The sequence below is a fragment of the Clupea harengus genome, chromosome 5, assembly GCF_900700415.2.
Source record: "Clupea harengus chromosome 5, Ch_v2.0.2, whole genome shotgun sequence".
Lineage (NCBI taxonomy): Eukaryota > Metazoa > Chordata > Actinopteri > Clupeiformes > Clupeidae > Clupea > Clupea harengus.
In genome coordinates, this window is record NC_045156.1 from 26,992,394 (window position 1) to 27,007,598 (window position 15,205).

The window sequence follows — 15,205 nt, forward strand, 5'->3', positions numbered from 1 at the left end:
CATAAAAAAACCCAGTGACCCTCCAAGAAACATGTACATTTAAAAAACATAATACAACGCAATTGCTCATAGTGTTTCTATGTGTATAGTTACCAAACGGTTGTCCACTACTGGGGGGTCGTTATCAGAGGGGGGTGAGCTGAAGAGATCCAAGAATCTTCGAGAGACTCAGAGTCTGGTTTGAGTTATGAAACAAGGCTTTCTCTGTACTTGAAACCCAAGAATATTGCTTTTGGCACGCTCTGATCGCCCCCCCCCCATACAGGTTTTGTATGACCCTCTGAGTCAGAACAACTGCATGCAACTATCCTGAGTTTATGCTTAATGACAAGACCTTCATTCAAAAATAAATACTTTGCATGCCATTCCATTGTGTCTGACGCCACAGATTGTATTCACTTATTCTCATTCGCCTTGGATTTTGACATTCTGTCTTACTTCTGCCTGGATAATACTGAATGGAGGGAAACTATATAACTATGAGACACCTTATACTGGATGGCATGAAACAAATTAGGCTGAGGTCAGCTCAGGTGAGGTAAGCACTTGTGACTTGCCGTATTATAGGAGGAAGTCCATGTAGATTGCTGAAATACGAGTCACTTTGGTCCAAGGTTATGAATAAATGCAAATACTTCAAAATGTAAATCTGACTGCCAACTTGACTAACACTTAAATATACATCAACTCATTCTTACTTGCCCCCCAAGGATGGACAGTAGACCTTACTGTAAATACCATCAAGATAAACATTTATTTTGTTCCATTCCAACACATCAGAGAAGGCTCCAAGGTGAAAACAGAATACATTTTGCTGCTTGGCAACGACACATAAGCAATGCTGGTGGTAAAATATCAACACAATCATATCTGACCAAATCTAAAAAGTCTACAAAAAAATAAATCTTCCATTGGAAGGTAATAAAAACCAAACAGCATGATTAGCAAATTAACAAAAACAATAAAAGTGTGCTGAACCTCTTTACATTTCAAGTTTTTTTAATAAAAAATTAAAAAATAAAACACAAAAAGAATATTCTGTGTTCATGACCAATTGAAACAGAGGTTATGACTTGTGCTGAACTTGTACAGTAAATTGGGATTGCACATGGACTTAACCGTGTTTAAACTGAAAGTTAAGTAAAAATGTTAAATTCAAGGGGTATGCATATTTGTGTGTGGGCGATATTCCTCAGTCCGTTTACTACAGCTAAGCAGTACACTGGTGTGACATACACAAATGATCACTATGTCAATGATCTCAAATCTGTCAAATATTTTAGGTGATTTTAAAAGCTGCAAAATATAAATGCAGGATACCTGCATAACCTTTTTTAGTTCAAAAGCACTCATTAGAGTTATCTCTGTGTAATCAAGGTACGTGTTGCAATTTGGATTATCAAGGCACCAAACTAAATTATGATGAACCTGAAGGCAAGTTAACACAGCACTGAACATATATATTAGATATCTGTAATTTTAGATTCAGCTACATGTGAATTTTATACTAACTACTATACTGAAACACAGTATTCAGCATACACAGATTTATCCTGCATTGGACCACATCGGTGTTTGTTTTCCAAATGTATTACCTCTTGATCCAAATCTTTCATAATAAAGACACTGCAATGCTGTAAAGATAAGTGATCTGAGGACGAATTAAAAGTGTATTCCTGCTGCAGATTCTCTCCACTGAGAGATAAACATGGAAAGTTGCACGAAGAGGTCTGCTCTGCTCAGAAATAGTTTCAGAGTTTAAAATATTATTATTTATTAACAAAAAAACATATAGCATAGTCCCTTCAACAGTCTACTGTGCTCTGCACAGTCTAAACCATTAGCCAAACATTTCATTCAGAGAACAAAAAGTAGGGAACTGAACCCTGCCACCTTTGGATGGAAGCCGCTCTCTTGCGTAGCTCCTTTGGTATATGTTGAGGTTTTGGCTCCTGCGCACTTGGCTGCCTCTGTGCAGGGGTTTCATGGGTGCATGGCTGAATTTGGCTCACTTTGTAGCTCATCTGAATATGAGGCAAATGAGGTAAAAGATGAAGATCCCTTTAACAGGGAAATTATGGAAAAGGAAGATCCCCCAAAGAGGAAAATGAGGGGAAAGATGAAGATCCCCCAAAGAGGATCTTTTGGCCTTAAGAAAAACATCCTGAAACAAACACACAGACACAACCACACACACTTAACTCACCAAAGTGTGTAAAAGGTACTAAGGTGACTATAAAGTACTCTTAATCATTTCTAACACACACACACACACACACACACACAGCAGATCATTTTCACAAGGTATTTCCATCTTTTGGGGGATCTGGCATTCTTTGGTTCTGAATGACTCGCCAGTCACAGGTGTGGTTGGGCGCACAATGGCTTTCTCCCTCTGACGTCATAAAAGGGACCCACTACTCCTGGCCTGAGCGATATTAAATCTTCCCCCCGATCACAGAGAGTTAAGAGGACTGTCTTCCTCCACATTTCCACCCAAACTTAGCTCCAGGCCTTAATGCAGCAGTGCCAGCAGTAAGAGTGGGAGTATGAGACTGGGAAGCCAGACACGCCAGACCGAGGAGGCTCTGTTGCGCCCGGGCTCCTTTAGAGAGCAGTCCTCGCCTCGGTGACCAGTGTAGCACTGGCACTGGAAATCCTCCCGCAGCCTCGGCAGGTCCTGCGCTCCGAGCTGGCCCCGCACGAGCAGCCGGCCGCCCTGCTCCTGGATGCTGTGGGTCAGTGGGCTGAGATGCAGGTAGGTGTCCGTCTCTGCGTTCCTGCGCAGGCAGCGGCCACGCCAGCCACACAACGCCCTGCTGCACTGCTCCGCTGCCGTGGAAACGTTCAGCAGGTAGCGGCCCAGTGGCCCGCGCAAGTATGCGTTCAGCCTGGAACAGCTGGCCTAGAGAGAGAGAGGGAGAGAGGGAGAGAGAGAGAGAGAGAGAGAGAGAGATTTGCTCAAAATCAACAACATATTATGGGAGAATCCCAACCACTTAAATTGAAATGAAACAGAACACATTTTTTCATGATTGCCAATACATTTTCAAGACTATCTGCAAATCCTGTAAGATTTAAGAGAAGTTGTAGTAATTCTGAGGGCTATGACGTCTTCACTGTCAAAGTGAAGAGTTGCGAGACTTGCACACGCCCTTGACTCCAGGCATTAGGGGATTGATGACATTCAGAGAACATTGCCTGACTTCAATAGCATGCATAATAAGCAGTTTGGTGCATGCCAGTTACCAGCTATGAGAGCTGAGAGAGGATGTGGGAGCGTAGCCCCTCCCAAACTGACAGCATTTCAAATTTTGGAGGCACTTAGGCAGTAGTAGTGGATTGCTCAGAAGCTGGCAACATACGGCATTCTGTCATGACAAACGCATTATCTGTCAGATACATTCGAAAATAGTAGCGTGGTACCACACCTAGAGTAGGCCTACAGGTTACAGTATTAAACATGTTAAATATGTGATGAAGTCATGACTGGTCATGATGAAGGGTAGACTATGTCATTCATAATAGTATTTCACACATCATTGGTAAAAACATTATTTTATTTTATTTTTTAAACGTAACCGTATCAAGAACAAGTATACAGTACGAAACATTTTAAACCAAATTTGCCTATGCAAGTAGCCTAGGCCCTCTTCATTCATCATACTTTAAATAATGTCCTTACAACTTATTATTCAAGCAACAATGCTGCTTATTAATAAGAAATCTATTATTAGGCCTACATTTTTTTGAATAATAATAAATACATTCTTTCTTTTCAGCTACCTGAGATTAGATAACTTAGATTGATAATAAAGTTCTAATTTAACATTGTCCAAACCCACTGAAAACAAATAGAGGAAGAAACCAGTCAAAGTGTCAAAACTGTTCAGTGAGTACTAGAGGTTTCTTAGAAAAAAACAAGATCTGAAGAAACTGCATGATGCAACCACGCAGCCACACACCCACACACACACAAAGGATCTTTATAGCAAGTAAAGTAGCCTTTATGGTTTATAGAACATTCTTAACCCCCCCCCCAGAAGTCTTACGTTGCTGCTGGCGTAGGTAGCATCACCCCAGAGGATGACTCCTGCTGCCCCCAAAGATACACTCTCCCCAACAGTGGAGACCAGGTCATTCTGAAACAAAGACACACACACACACACACACACACACACATAAAATTCAATCCAGATCTGCTAAGAATTTTGACTCACCCAGGAAAGCATCAACATTCTTGTTCACACCCCAGTAATTCTCTAACTGACCAGTGTGCCACACCTCATCTTCTCATAGCGGATATGGAAGAAATGTCTTCATCGTATCATTTTCTCCGTCATTGTCTGTACATACCATTCTGCATAGCAGATTACACATGCACTTAGGAATTGCTCACAGAGCCAAACCTTTGGGATATTACACTCATGCATAGAAATTAATCTTAGTGACTGAAATTTTGAACACACACACACACACACACACACACACTCTGAAAAGAACACAGTGATTGGCTGTTGATTTAACACATATATAATACATAACTCTCACACACAGCATAGATTTCACAGCAAGTCACCACAAGGCATTGCCCTTTTTACACTCACATACAACTCACACCCACAGTGTCTATGTGAGGGGCTGTCAGATGGGAGTGTCAACAGTGACGAACTGGGTGCTTGGCAACATCTAATTTATCTTCCCAGCTCAGCGGATCCATCTCCTCTACCCCACTTCTGGGCCTCTCTCTAGCTCTATCATTATTTCCTATCTTATTTACACTTTCACATTTCACATGAGTAACTCTCACAGACACTCATATCTGGACAAGCCCTCTAAACTACCTCACAGTGATCTCGACTGTAGAACATGCCAAACAGGGCCTTGCATAAAACTGCATCATCCATTGTACTTCAACCTATATTTGCTCAAAGCTGAGATGCTACATGTAAGGCCACAGTTTTTGGTCATAAGGCAAATCTGATCAGTGAGTCCTGAAAAAACGATCAAAACCCACTGCCAATTTGAATCATTCCAATTCATTCCCTTCAAATCACTAAAATACTGATACTTCGCAGTCCTTTTTTTGCCTTGAGAAAACCTCCGACCAATCACTGCCTTCATTAATCAGCCATCATTTCTCACTTGTTGATGAGAATGGCAACTGGAAAGAGCTGTGGAAATTTCATGAACAGACAACATACATAATTTGTTTAACCTACAATGTATGGCCATTTTGTTGGCCATACTTTTTTTTTTGGTCTAGTTGAGGAAATCTTTTTAGGATTGTTGTTTTGTTTTATTTATCTGTGCATTTTCAAACTTAATTTGGTCTGCAAGAGCTAGCGCATGCTAAGAAGATTATTGTTAGCTTGATTGATTGATTGATTGAAGTGCCAAGCCTAACCTACGAAGGTATTATTTACATTTACATTTAGTCATTTAGCAGACACTTTTATCCAAAGCGACTTACATATGTGCGACTTACAATGTATACACATTTTACATTTACACTGATGGCACACTGCACATCAGGAGCAATTAGGGGTTCAGTGTCTTGCTCAAGGACGCTTCAACAGGGAATCGAACTAGCAACCTTCAGATTACTAAACGACTTCTCTACCCACTGTCGCCCCTGGTATGGTTTACTAGCTAATCACTAGCTAGCTGCTCCAGTACATTTTTGCAGGATGGATCCGACCATCGTTTGTGGTGATGGAGTGAGGAACATCCTTGACCGCATTGACATGATTTTTAATCTGCTTTCATTTGAGGAGAAATTAGGAGTGAAAGCGGAAGGGAGACCAGGGCCTGTGAAAAAAGGATAAGGAGACCTTTCAATTGCTCGTTTTATGACAAGGTACACTGGTTAAGGGGGAGTCTACTGACAAACCGCCTTTACTGTTGGCCTTGTGTGATGTTCAAGGATGCTGCTGTAGGTAAAGGCTGTACAAAGTTGTCTAGAGATGGATTTGATGATGTATGAGATGAAATCTTAATCAATCCATCAAACTACACAAGAAAGCGATATCAGTCAGCTGTTCAGTTAACTTATGTCTCTTGTGGGGTGTTAGTGTGGAGTGAGATGCTCTGATCGACAAGGGCTTGCGACTCCAATTAGCAAAGCACAACTATGCTAAGGAAGAACTGACATTGTGCAACTTTATTTTCTTGTCGACAGGAGCTTGCTTTCAGGGGGCATGATGAAAGGCTATATTCTGATAATAAAGGCAACTGAGACGATGATGACTTGGCTGCCAATTTAATAAATTAAAAAAAATCTGATCTGATTGAGGCGGTTGCTACTACAATTTTATTTTAAGAGATTAAAGAGATTTTTTTCACTTGCCTGATTGACGAGACCTCCGACATTTCATGCAAAGCACAACTGTCAATAATCATTCGATGTGTTGATGTTGCTGGAGTGACTCATGAACGTTTTGTCATGTCAGGAGGCAGGGATGCAGAGATCATGTTTAATTTACTCTTGTTTAGGTTAAGTGACCAGTCACCAGTGGTAACACATGTGGTAACTACATTTTATTTGTATGTGTTATTCATTGAACATTGACATTTATGCAATGTTTTCCAATGTCTTATACTAGCCCACCACTTTTTCAAATAAGAAAAGGTGTGTTTTAAAATGGGGTAGGGGGGTTGGAGAAGATATGATTGTATTACAACAGGCATCTGTTGGGTAAGGCCAATCTGTCTGTGGGTTAGCATTCTGTATGATCAGTGCACTAAATTGGCACAGCTGTTTTAAGAAATTTCACCACTGAAAACATTGAGTCACTATTTCCTTCCTCCCCAATCTACACATCCTACGGCTTCACTCCTCGTTCTCTTCACCTCATTTCACTCTGCCTTTCCTCCCTCAGAGACTCATGCCAAACCCATGGAGGTCCAGCTGGAGGGACACTTAAACAGCTAAATGAAGGGGGGGGGGGGGGGGGGGGGCAGTCTTCCTTCCTCCTCACTGCTTTGCTCAGAGCTCTACATTGTTCTCAGCAGTGAGTCTTAACTTCCATCCACAACAACCCCCTCACCTTTTATATTTCCAATGAACTATTAAGGTTTAAACAAGCAACTGGTTGGTTCTTTACAACTTTTATACCCCACCAAAAGGTTTGTTTTAGTAGGAAAGTGTAGACAGACAGTACAAGAAGACATCAACGGACATGATATTGATTCTCGAAACCAGAAACTCCTGAAAACACAGTCTCTTTGTTACTGCAACATGCGAGGCATGTCTGTGTGAGAGCATATATTCTATATTTAGCCCTGACATGTCAGTCTGTTCGTTGCTGTTTGCTCTTGGTGTTCCATAGGGAACCTTCTCTCACCACTGCCAGGAAAAATATGCCACAACACCCAGCTTCTGAAATATGAATAATTCCAGAATATCAGCATCTTGCCCCTCACAGTTTCACAGCTGAAAGGTCACTGCTTGGGAGCACAATTCCAGAGTTATTTGCAGGACAGAAACTAGCTCGGTCAGGGTCTTTACTGACTACAAATCTCACTTGTGAGCCCTGAATTACCCAAAATGTTCTCTGATTCACAGAGGACGGGGAGGAGGGATCTCATTGTCCTTCTGAGTGAGAGATGGTGACATAATTGTGGTGATGTGCACTTTTATCTCCAGCAACTTGCAATGGCAGCAACTGAATCTGGTGTTCCACAAGCACAGTGACCACAATGACTACGTAGACTGTACACTGCCATACCAGTCCCATGAATCAGCATAGGGGTTAAGCAATTGGTAAAACAGCTGCAGATTTTTAGGATGCCAAATCCAAAGGATCCATTTCTGAGCATAAAAATCCCTTAAGGCTTGCATAAAACTAATTATACAATATCACTTTATTAAAAAACGATTTTCTTAAGTTATTGGTATACTGAAGAAGATTTAATGATGATGGCTTCTCCCTTGCAAGAGCTCTCCTCGGGAATGTCTGTATCAGCTCTACATAGCCAAATTAGTATACTTCTTATTAAGCCTGACCTCCCAAGACAAAATACCTTGAGACCTTGAGAAAGTTTACCTCCCTAGTACATTAAATCCTGTACTGGTGTTAAACCTATTGTATCCACAAGTGTTCCCTTCTCACCTCTGTTAGCAGCACCAGCTCATTGGCATAGGTGGGTCGTGTGTACACAAAGACAGGCCGCGCTGTCCCGTTACCCGTTGATGCCAGCCGCATGCCCTCCTTCACTCGGTTGCGGACAAACTGTCGTCCAGAAAGGGTGGAGCTGAGTGCTGTAGCCATGTAGATGGAGGGGAAGAGTGCAGTGCTCTCCGTCCACAGCCAGCGCAGCAGCTCATTGCGTGCCATCTCCACATCTGGACAGCGGCCCATGTAGTTCTCCAGTCCGCTGCGGTAGTCATGGTTGTAGCAGTCAGGAAAGAGATAGAAGCCCCACAGCTGCCCCGGCCGCAAGCTCTTGGCAGTCCGCAAGGTCTCCAGCATGAACTTTTGGGCTGACAGCTCAAATTCCTGCTGTGCCACTTTAGCCACGCGGTCCGGTGTCCAAGTTGGGTTCTTCCTGGCTACCAGGCGTCGTGAGTGGTTCCGGTACACATCCTTGGTATCCCAGTTACGGATCCACAGAGGACGCCACTCCTCCCAGTCAATGACAGCAAGGCCCTTTGCCGTGCGGTCACGTATGTAGTAGCCTACATCATCCGGCATCTTCTCCAAGTGGCGAGTGAGACTGGCACTCTGTGGGATGCCACCATTTATTGCCACCCGATCACGCTCATAGTATGGATACATACCCAGGCGGTCTTTGTAGAAGATGGTAAGGTTCTGACGGACGAAGGCCTCATTGGGCGATGCTACAATGTCAAACTGGTTCAGCTGGAAGCGGACTCCATGTCGAGGGGTGCAGTCCTCGGTGGGGGCATTCCAGGCCAAGATCAAAGGCTTCTGGGAGTAGAGGGGCCATCTTGTTGCCTTCAGTTCTTCTGAACACAGAAAATGCCAGAGAGAAATCAAGACCAGAAGCTTCAGCCCCAGCTCCTGGCCAGACAGGAACCCAAGTAAGTGAGGCATGACCACCGTCCCTCCCCTGCGAGCCACTATCTATGCCCTGCAAAGAAAGAAGATATGCTTGTTAGATTGTTTTACCTCATTACATGACTTGACATCTTAACAAACAAAGCTTTGAATGACATAACAGCAGTCTGTTTTAAAACTATTAAAAAAAGCATGTAACGTCTTTTTGAAGACTTGAACAAAGGGCGTTGTTTAAAGCAAGTATAATACCCACTGGTAAAAATAGTTAATACCTCAGAATCTCGGTCATGACACATAAACCTTATGACACATAAAACATATTTTGCTGTGAAACGTCACTAGTGAGGAAACTTCTGCAACACAAAGGAAACTCTGAACGGGCCTACAATCAGTTCTTGGTCAAAGAAAGTCAAATACAGCAGATAGAAGTGTACAAAGTTAGCACAAATGCACCCCCAGGTGAGGTCAAACAAAGCCTGCGTTTCAGTGAAACTGTCCAGCGGAGACCAAGGTAAACACTGGTGTGTGCTAGTCGGCGTGAAAGCAACAGACACCATGCGCTCCAAGTTACCACGCGAATAACTTTCTCAGAATTCAGCGCACTGTTACATTGTGGCTACTTCAGCATTTTAAAGTCGGAAAATAGAGTTCAATTCCGGAGCCAAATTCATGTGCCATAATTCAGTTCTTCGTAAAAAAAAAACCTGACCTGGGAAATAGTCCAACTCCGGACACCGGCTTCCACTTTGGCTCCACATCGATCACAAAATTACACCCAGATTCCATTCCTCGAAAAACTTGTCTTTCTGAACTGATAAACTCTCTTGGACGCGGATCCACATTTTTCCACAAGTCTACCCCACCGTTAAATTACGGGTTTGGGTGTTGATTCTTTGCACGTATCGCCCCTTACTCATTGCGAACTGAATAGCTGACTAAACGTTTGAAGGGAACCTTCTCTAGAGTGTATCACTGTGTTAGAATCTTGGCCTTAGGCCGGCCCATTTGAAAAGGGGCGAGTGTTGTTTTTGTATTGTTATTAATTTCACTAAACAAAGAAATATGCACTGGCACGTATTGGAAGTGATGCAGTCAGTTTTCGTACGTAAAGGGAACGTTTCCTAATGGCGGTGTGCGTTACAACATACATTATTGATTGACTCGTTTTCGCATAGTGGTCATCTCCCCCATTTGTCACAGAGTTTGTATCTTCCACCGATTTCACTGCTGGGGAGGAGCGAGTATCCATCTAACGTGGACTCAGCGGAGCCTACTCTGCTACTACAACGACTGAGGTCGTATTTCATCTCTGGCATGTAGAGAGGCCCATTTACCATATTTTTGATAGGCGTGCCTGGTCATTTGCCTCCACGATGTTGTGTTTTATTTCCACGAAGACTGTTTTACAGACGAATGTTTTTTTTGTGAAATGTCCGGCCGAAGGCCTGTAAATAATGCTGTAATGCCGGGCATTTTTTTCATGTGTGACTGAAGAACTGGAGCTCAGAAAGTGTATCATAGAATGTCAACATAGATGACAATTTACACAGTTGAATACAGTAGCCTGTTGCGTAAGCTTGTCCACACTTTATACACAGGATGTAACTCATTTGTGAAAGAAAGTGTCAAAAGTGCTGTGACTCAAATGGTCATCTGACATTCCTGGCTACTCATTTCCTTATTAATCTTTCATCTCTATTGTTGACTCATGAGTGCACCCGGTGCTTGTGTCAGCTCAGCCAAAAAAAGAGGGAGCCTCTTCCTTTGAGAAAATAAGTCTTTACCAGTGTATTTTTGCAGTAGCTTGCTGGTACTTCAACTACATTCATACTTGCATAATGATTCAAATAGTTAAATTGCTTTTTATGCCATTTTTGTGTAGGTAACTACTGAAACTACAAACAATTTTGGATCATAAAAGGTAAGGAATATTTTAAAATTGTACCATTGCTTCTGGACTGTAACTGAGCCCCCTTTGACCAGCCCTGCCCTCTTTTTCTATCACGTACAAAAGGGTGGGCGTTGCTGCAGTCAGATTATCATGGATACACCACAAAGCTAACTGAGTACTCCTGCTTGGTACATTAACCTGTGCACCTTTAGCAATAATCTCAATTGAGTGGCATTTTTTGCTGGCATGTGAATTTCTTGTATCAAATTTTGTTATAATTTCCTATCACATGTACATTGTTTTTTTTTTTTTACAAAGTAGTTTGAAGTAGCTTTAGTTAATCAAACTAGATCTATAGGGTAGCTTTGCTGTAGTTCATCTTCTTCCAGTGTGAAGTGATTGGTAGCTTGCAGAGCTTTTCGTTCAGTAGCTTCCCCAAACCCGGTCTTTCCCAACCCCTCTGAACACACACTCAAACATTCAGTCTCCTTATTTGCTCTTGGGTATCTGCTATTGACATCACTGACAGAGGTTGCGCCATACACCTCACTATTATGAGTGTTGATGGAAATGTTCAGAAACACCAGTGTGAAATTCCAGAGGCCATTCAGGTGACTGTTGCGGTGACCGTTATTGGCTTTATGGCCATTAGTGAGGGAGGCCACATGCCAGCACAAACATGCCACCCGCAGCTTCAGGAACAGAGGTTGTCTTTGAAGTCTTTGAAAATGATATTGGCTGTTATAAAGCACATGGCCTGTTTCTAATTCAAGGCAGTGTATTGACTTGATGGTGACAAAGGTACAAATGACCAAGAAACTTCAAAGTGCTGAAGTGTTTGGGTGTTTAGAGAAGGCGGAAACCGGTCATTTCTGTATATTCTGGAAAGCATTTTTGTTACGACAATTATGTGTGTGTTTCATGTGTGTGTGCACAATCGCAAGTAGGAACAGCTGTTTAACAAGGAAATGTTTGGAAGAAAATGTCTTGAATATATAACTGGTCTTACTCCTAGTGTGCATTGTAATGAATATGTGGTTTCTTTAAGGTTTTCAGATGACATGTGAACATTCTGTATAAGTACACTGCATTATTATGTCTAACAAAAAGGGAAAAATATCACAAAAGTAGTGACTGTAGTGAGTTGTTTCTTATCAATTAAAGCCACACAGCATACAACAGCAAACTGCAAGAAATGGCCTGTTAAATACTGAAACATCCTTTGCATTAATACTCACATAAATGATTGTCAGAAAGTACACTTGAAGAAACTGTCAATGTTATTTGGCCCACAAGAGAACCTTAAGAAAACATATGGATAAGGGAAATGGTTTTCAGAAAAAGCTGGTTCATAAATATATAATGACATGCCATATACTCACCAAAACAAGGACCTGTCCTGTCCTGTCCTGTCCTGTCCTGTGCTGTGCTGTCCTGTCGGGTCTTGTCTTCAGCAAGTACAAGTGGTGATTTCTCTCAGGAGGTTCTGCTCATAGCACACTCACCTATCGCTACTGCTCTCTGTAAACGCCAGTGTCCACACTTATCAGTGCCTTAGAGAGTCCACACCTCTGTTACCTCCCATCAGCAGTACCTTCCTGTCATGCTAACTTTCAGTCATGTGGGTTGTTCTTTGTGGAAACTCTGAGCCATGTAAGAGCTGACAATGACGAAGTTTCAAGGAAAGCCTAGGACACTGTGGACACCAGACGCTAAACCATTAAACCAGCAGACTGACAGGGACCACCCATCTTCTCAATAGTCTGAGGAGTATGAGTACGAGTGTGCTGTGAGGTCTCTTGTGTTTGTCTGGGGTTAAGTGAAACTTGTTGTTTTCCTTTTTGACTTGATGAGGACAGAGAGCTCTATGCTCTGTGTCTTTAACAGCCTCACAGGACTCCCAGGCTCCTATTGTACGGCACCGCACACACACGCCAGCCTGGCCACATGCCTGAGGTGGCCACTGGTATGGGCCATGGGCATCATCGTGGTTCAGTTTAGGGTGAATGAGGGTTTGTGTAAGTGTATCACTAGTACCAATAGCACTGATAGTAGTAACACTTGCACTGATTCCAGACAAACACAGGAACAGTGTCAGCTCAAAAGGTTCCATTCTTTGAAAGATGTTATACCCAATTAATACTTTTGTAATGGCTTATGTTATAGCAGAAACTTCAGTTAAAGGTACACTAAAACACATTTTGTTTTGTTCTGGCCAGCAAGCTTATGTTTAGGCCTGTCTTAATGGACAGAGGTCTTTAAGTACAGGATATGTAAAAATACATCATGCAACATGACTGACCAAGTGAAGGAAAAAATACTTTTTACCCAGGAATCTAAAATGCTTTCCTAAATATTTTTAAAATAGGTACTCTGAGAGACTGGGGGACTACGTTGCTTCTTGATTTTTTTTGGCCCCACAATTCAGTCATAGGACACAAACTGCATTTTGTATCCACATGATCTGTAGTATTAGGGGATCTCCATCCACCCAATGAGAATGATAACTGCACAGAATGCCATCCTCAGCAATTGTACTGCAACCCTCTCATTTGCCCCCCCATGCCCCTCCCTGTGATGCTGTACGAGAGCGTCCCAGAGGGACAGAGCGCTGTGCACATAGAACATGACCTTCGCACTCAGCCTCACCTTTCTCCATGACTAAGCAGACAAAGCTGTGCGGCTGGGGAAAATGTTGTTTTTCAGCGGCCCAGGGAAACAAACACCAGGAGAAAGCAATAAAGGGAGAGGCTTATGTGTCAGTATACCTCAATCCTTTGAGCCAGGCAATAACACAGTTAGAAAACAAGGCTCTTTCCCATGGAGGATGGGTAATACATCCCCAACATTCATGCACACACACACACACACACACACACACACACACAAAGGCACACAATAATCTTCTGCACAAAGAAAAACACCAAAAATTAACAGACCTCTTCAGACGACGAGTGTTCCATGACGAGAGGGTTGTTTTCCGCAAGAGTCTGGACGTCAGTGACATCCTCTCTTGGGGTCACTAACACTTCATGCCCCCTCTGTACATCCGGACTATCACATCAGTGGGGGAACAGGAAGACCCTCCACAAACAACAGGGACATTTCAAGGACTGCTTTAACAGGTCAACACCAGACTGCAGCATGTCGGCTCTGGAGCAACATAGCTCTTTGTTCAAGGGCATGATAGACCAAGGTCAAACTCTTTCCATTGTTTCTTTCCCTGTCTATCAACATTTATGGAATCCTGTTATCATGTATTCTGATATGAGTCTTTATGTGATGAGTCAGGCAGAAATGCTTTAAATGAAGATTATAAATGACTAAGGTGAAGGTATATCATGGCTGCAAGTTTCCAAATGGTTCTACTACTATATTCCAGCTGCATCTGCTCTCTGCTTTAATAAAAACAAGACCACAATGTCCCAACATTTGCATAGTCTGCGTAGAGTTCAAAGACATTGCAAAGAGTAGGGTACTAGAAATTACAGCAGGCCATCATGCCATCTGCAAGTCATCAGACAAACACTCCTTGATTAGACCCTATTACCACACAGTAGGGATGAAATAATTTTGGCCTGTTGTGTGGTTTTCAATACATGTACATTTGTTAATTTGATCTGAAATCCTTGTCACATGCTGTTCCCAAAAATAATGTCTTGTATATTCTTACTATTGCATTGTGAAAGCTATACGGTCTCTTCCCAAGTGCAATAAACACATTTGATTACAACTTTATCTCAATTCCACATCTATCTTTCAGGGGCTACAAGTGCATTCAGTGTTTGCGTCGAAACATTCCACACAAACAAGCAGAGACCCATCTGGTTGAGATTAGTAGATTAGAAACACTCATCTTCCTCTCCGGGCCTCAGGGGGGCATATATCCCCTCTCACCCCTGCCATTTAATAGCGGAAACCCAGTGGGTACGAGCCAAGGGGGAGTGGGCAGTTAACAAGTTCCTAAAAGACAAATGGAAGTGCCGAAAAAGGGACATTGGGTCACTGTTAAATTTTAATTATCTGCGTGTTGGATTACAGAGAAGACAGAGTAACGGACCGCCACACGTAGCAATTGGTTTGATACAGTTGAGTTTACTGGTTTTAAGATTGGACAAGATTCAGCCGGAGATGCAGAGTTCACAATGGCTCTGTCACCCACGGCTGGAGAAGGCGTTCTGAATTTTACATGTGATCACAATTGGTTTATAAGTCCAATCTTCACTGATGGTACTTTCTGGGCCCCACACGTATACGCCTCTCTGTGACTTGCATGTTTCAGTCGTAATTT

At 42.5% G+C, this 15,205-nt stretch overlaps 1 protein-coding gene across 1 annotated transcript; it reads right to left on the minus strand.

The window, feature by feature from the left end:
* Positions 1 to 729: 729 nt before the first annotated feature.
* hyal2b (hyaluronidase 2b) lies at positions 730 to 10,002 on the minus strand. Its single transcript, XM_012831156.2, has 4 exons — positions 9,733 to 10,002; positions 8,115 to 9,096; positions 4,053 to 4,142; positions 730 to 2,905 (listed from the first exon to the last, which is right to left on the minus strand). The coding sequence occupies exons 2-4, from the start codon at positions 9,057 to 9,059 to the stop codon at positions 2,516 to 2,518; spliced, it is 1,425 nt and encodes a 474-aa protein (XP_012686610.1). The 5' UTR covers positions 9,060 to 9,096; positions 9,733 to 10,002; the 3' UTR covers positions 730 to 2,515.
* Positions 10,003 to 15,205: the final 5,203 nt, after the last annotated feature.

What these genes read in the sequence shown, in the direction of transcription:
- hyal2b (XM_012831156.2), bottom strand. Translation starts at nt 9,059, where the DNA reads ATGCCTCACTTACTTGGGTTCCTGTCTGGCCAGGAGCTGGGGCTGAAG. An exon ending in AGCTGGTGCTGCTAACAGAG is followed by an intron (nt 4,143 to 8,114) that starts GTGAGAAGGGAA and finishes TCTTTGTTTCAG; the next exon opens with AATGACCTGGTCTCCACTGT. An exon ending in CTACCTACGCCAGCAGCAAC is followed by an intron (nt 2,906 to 4,052) that starts GTAAGACTTCTG and finishes CTCTCTCTCTAG; the next exon opens with GCCAGCTGTTCCAGGCTGAA.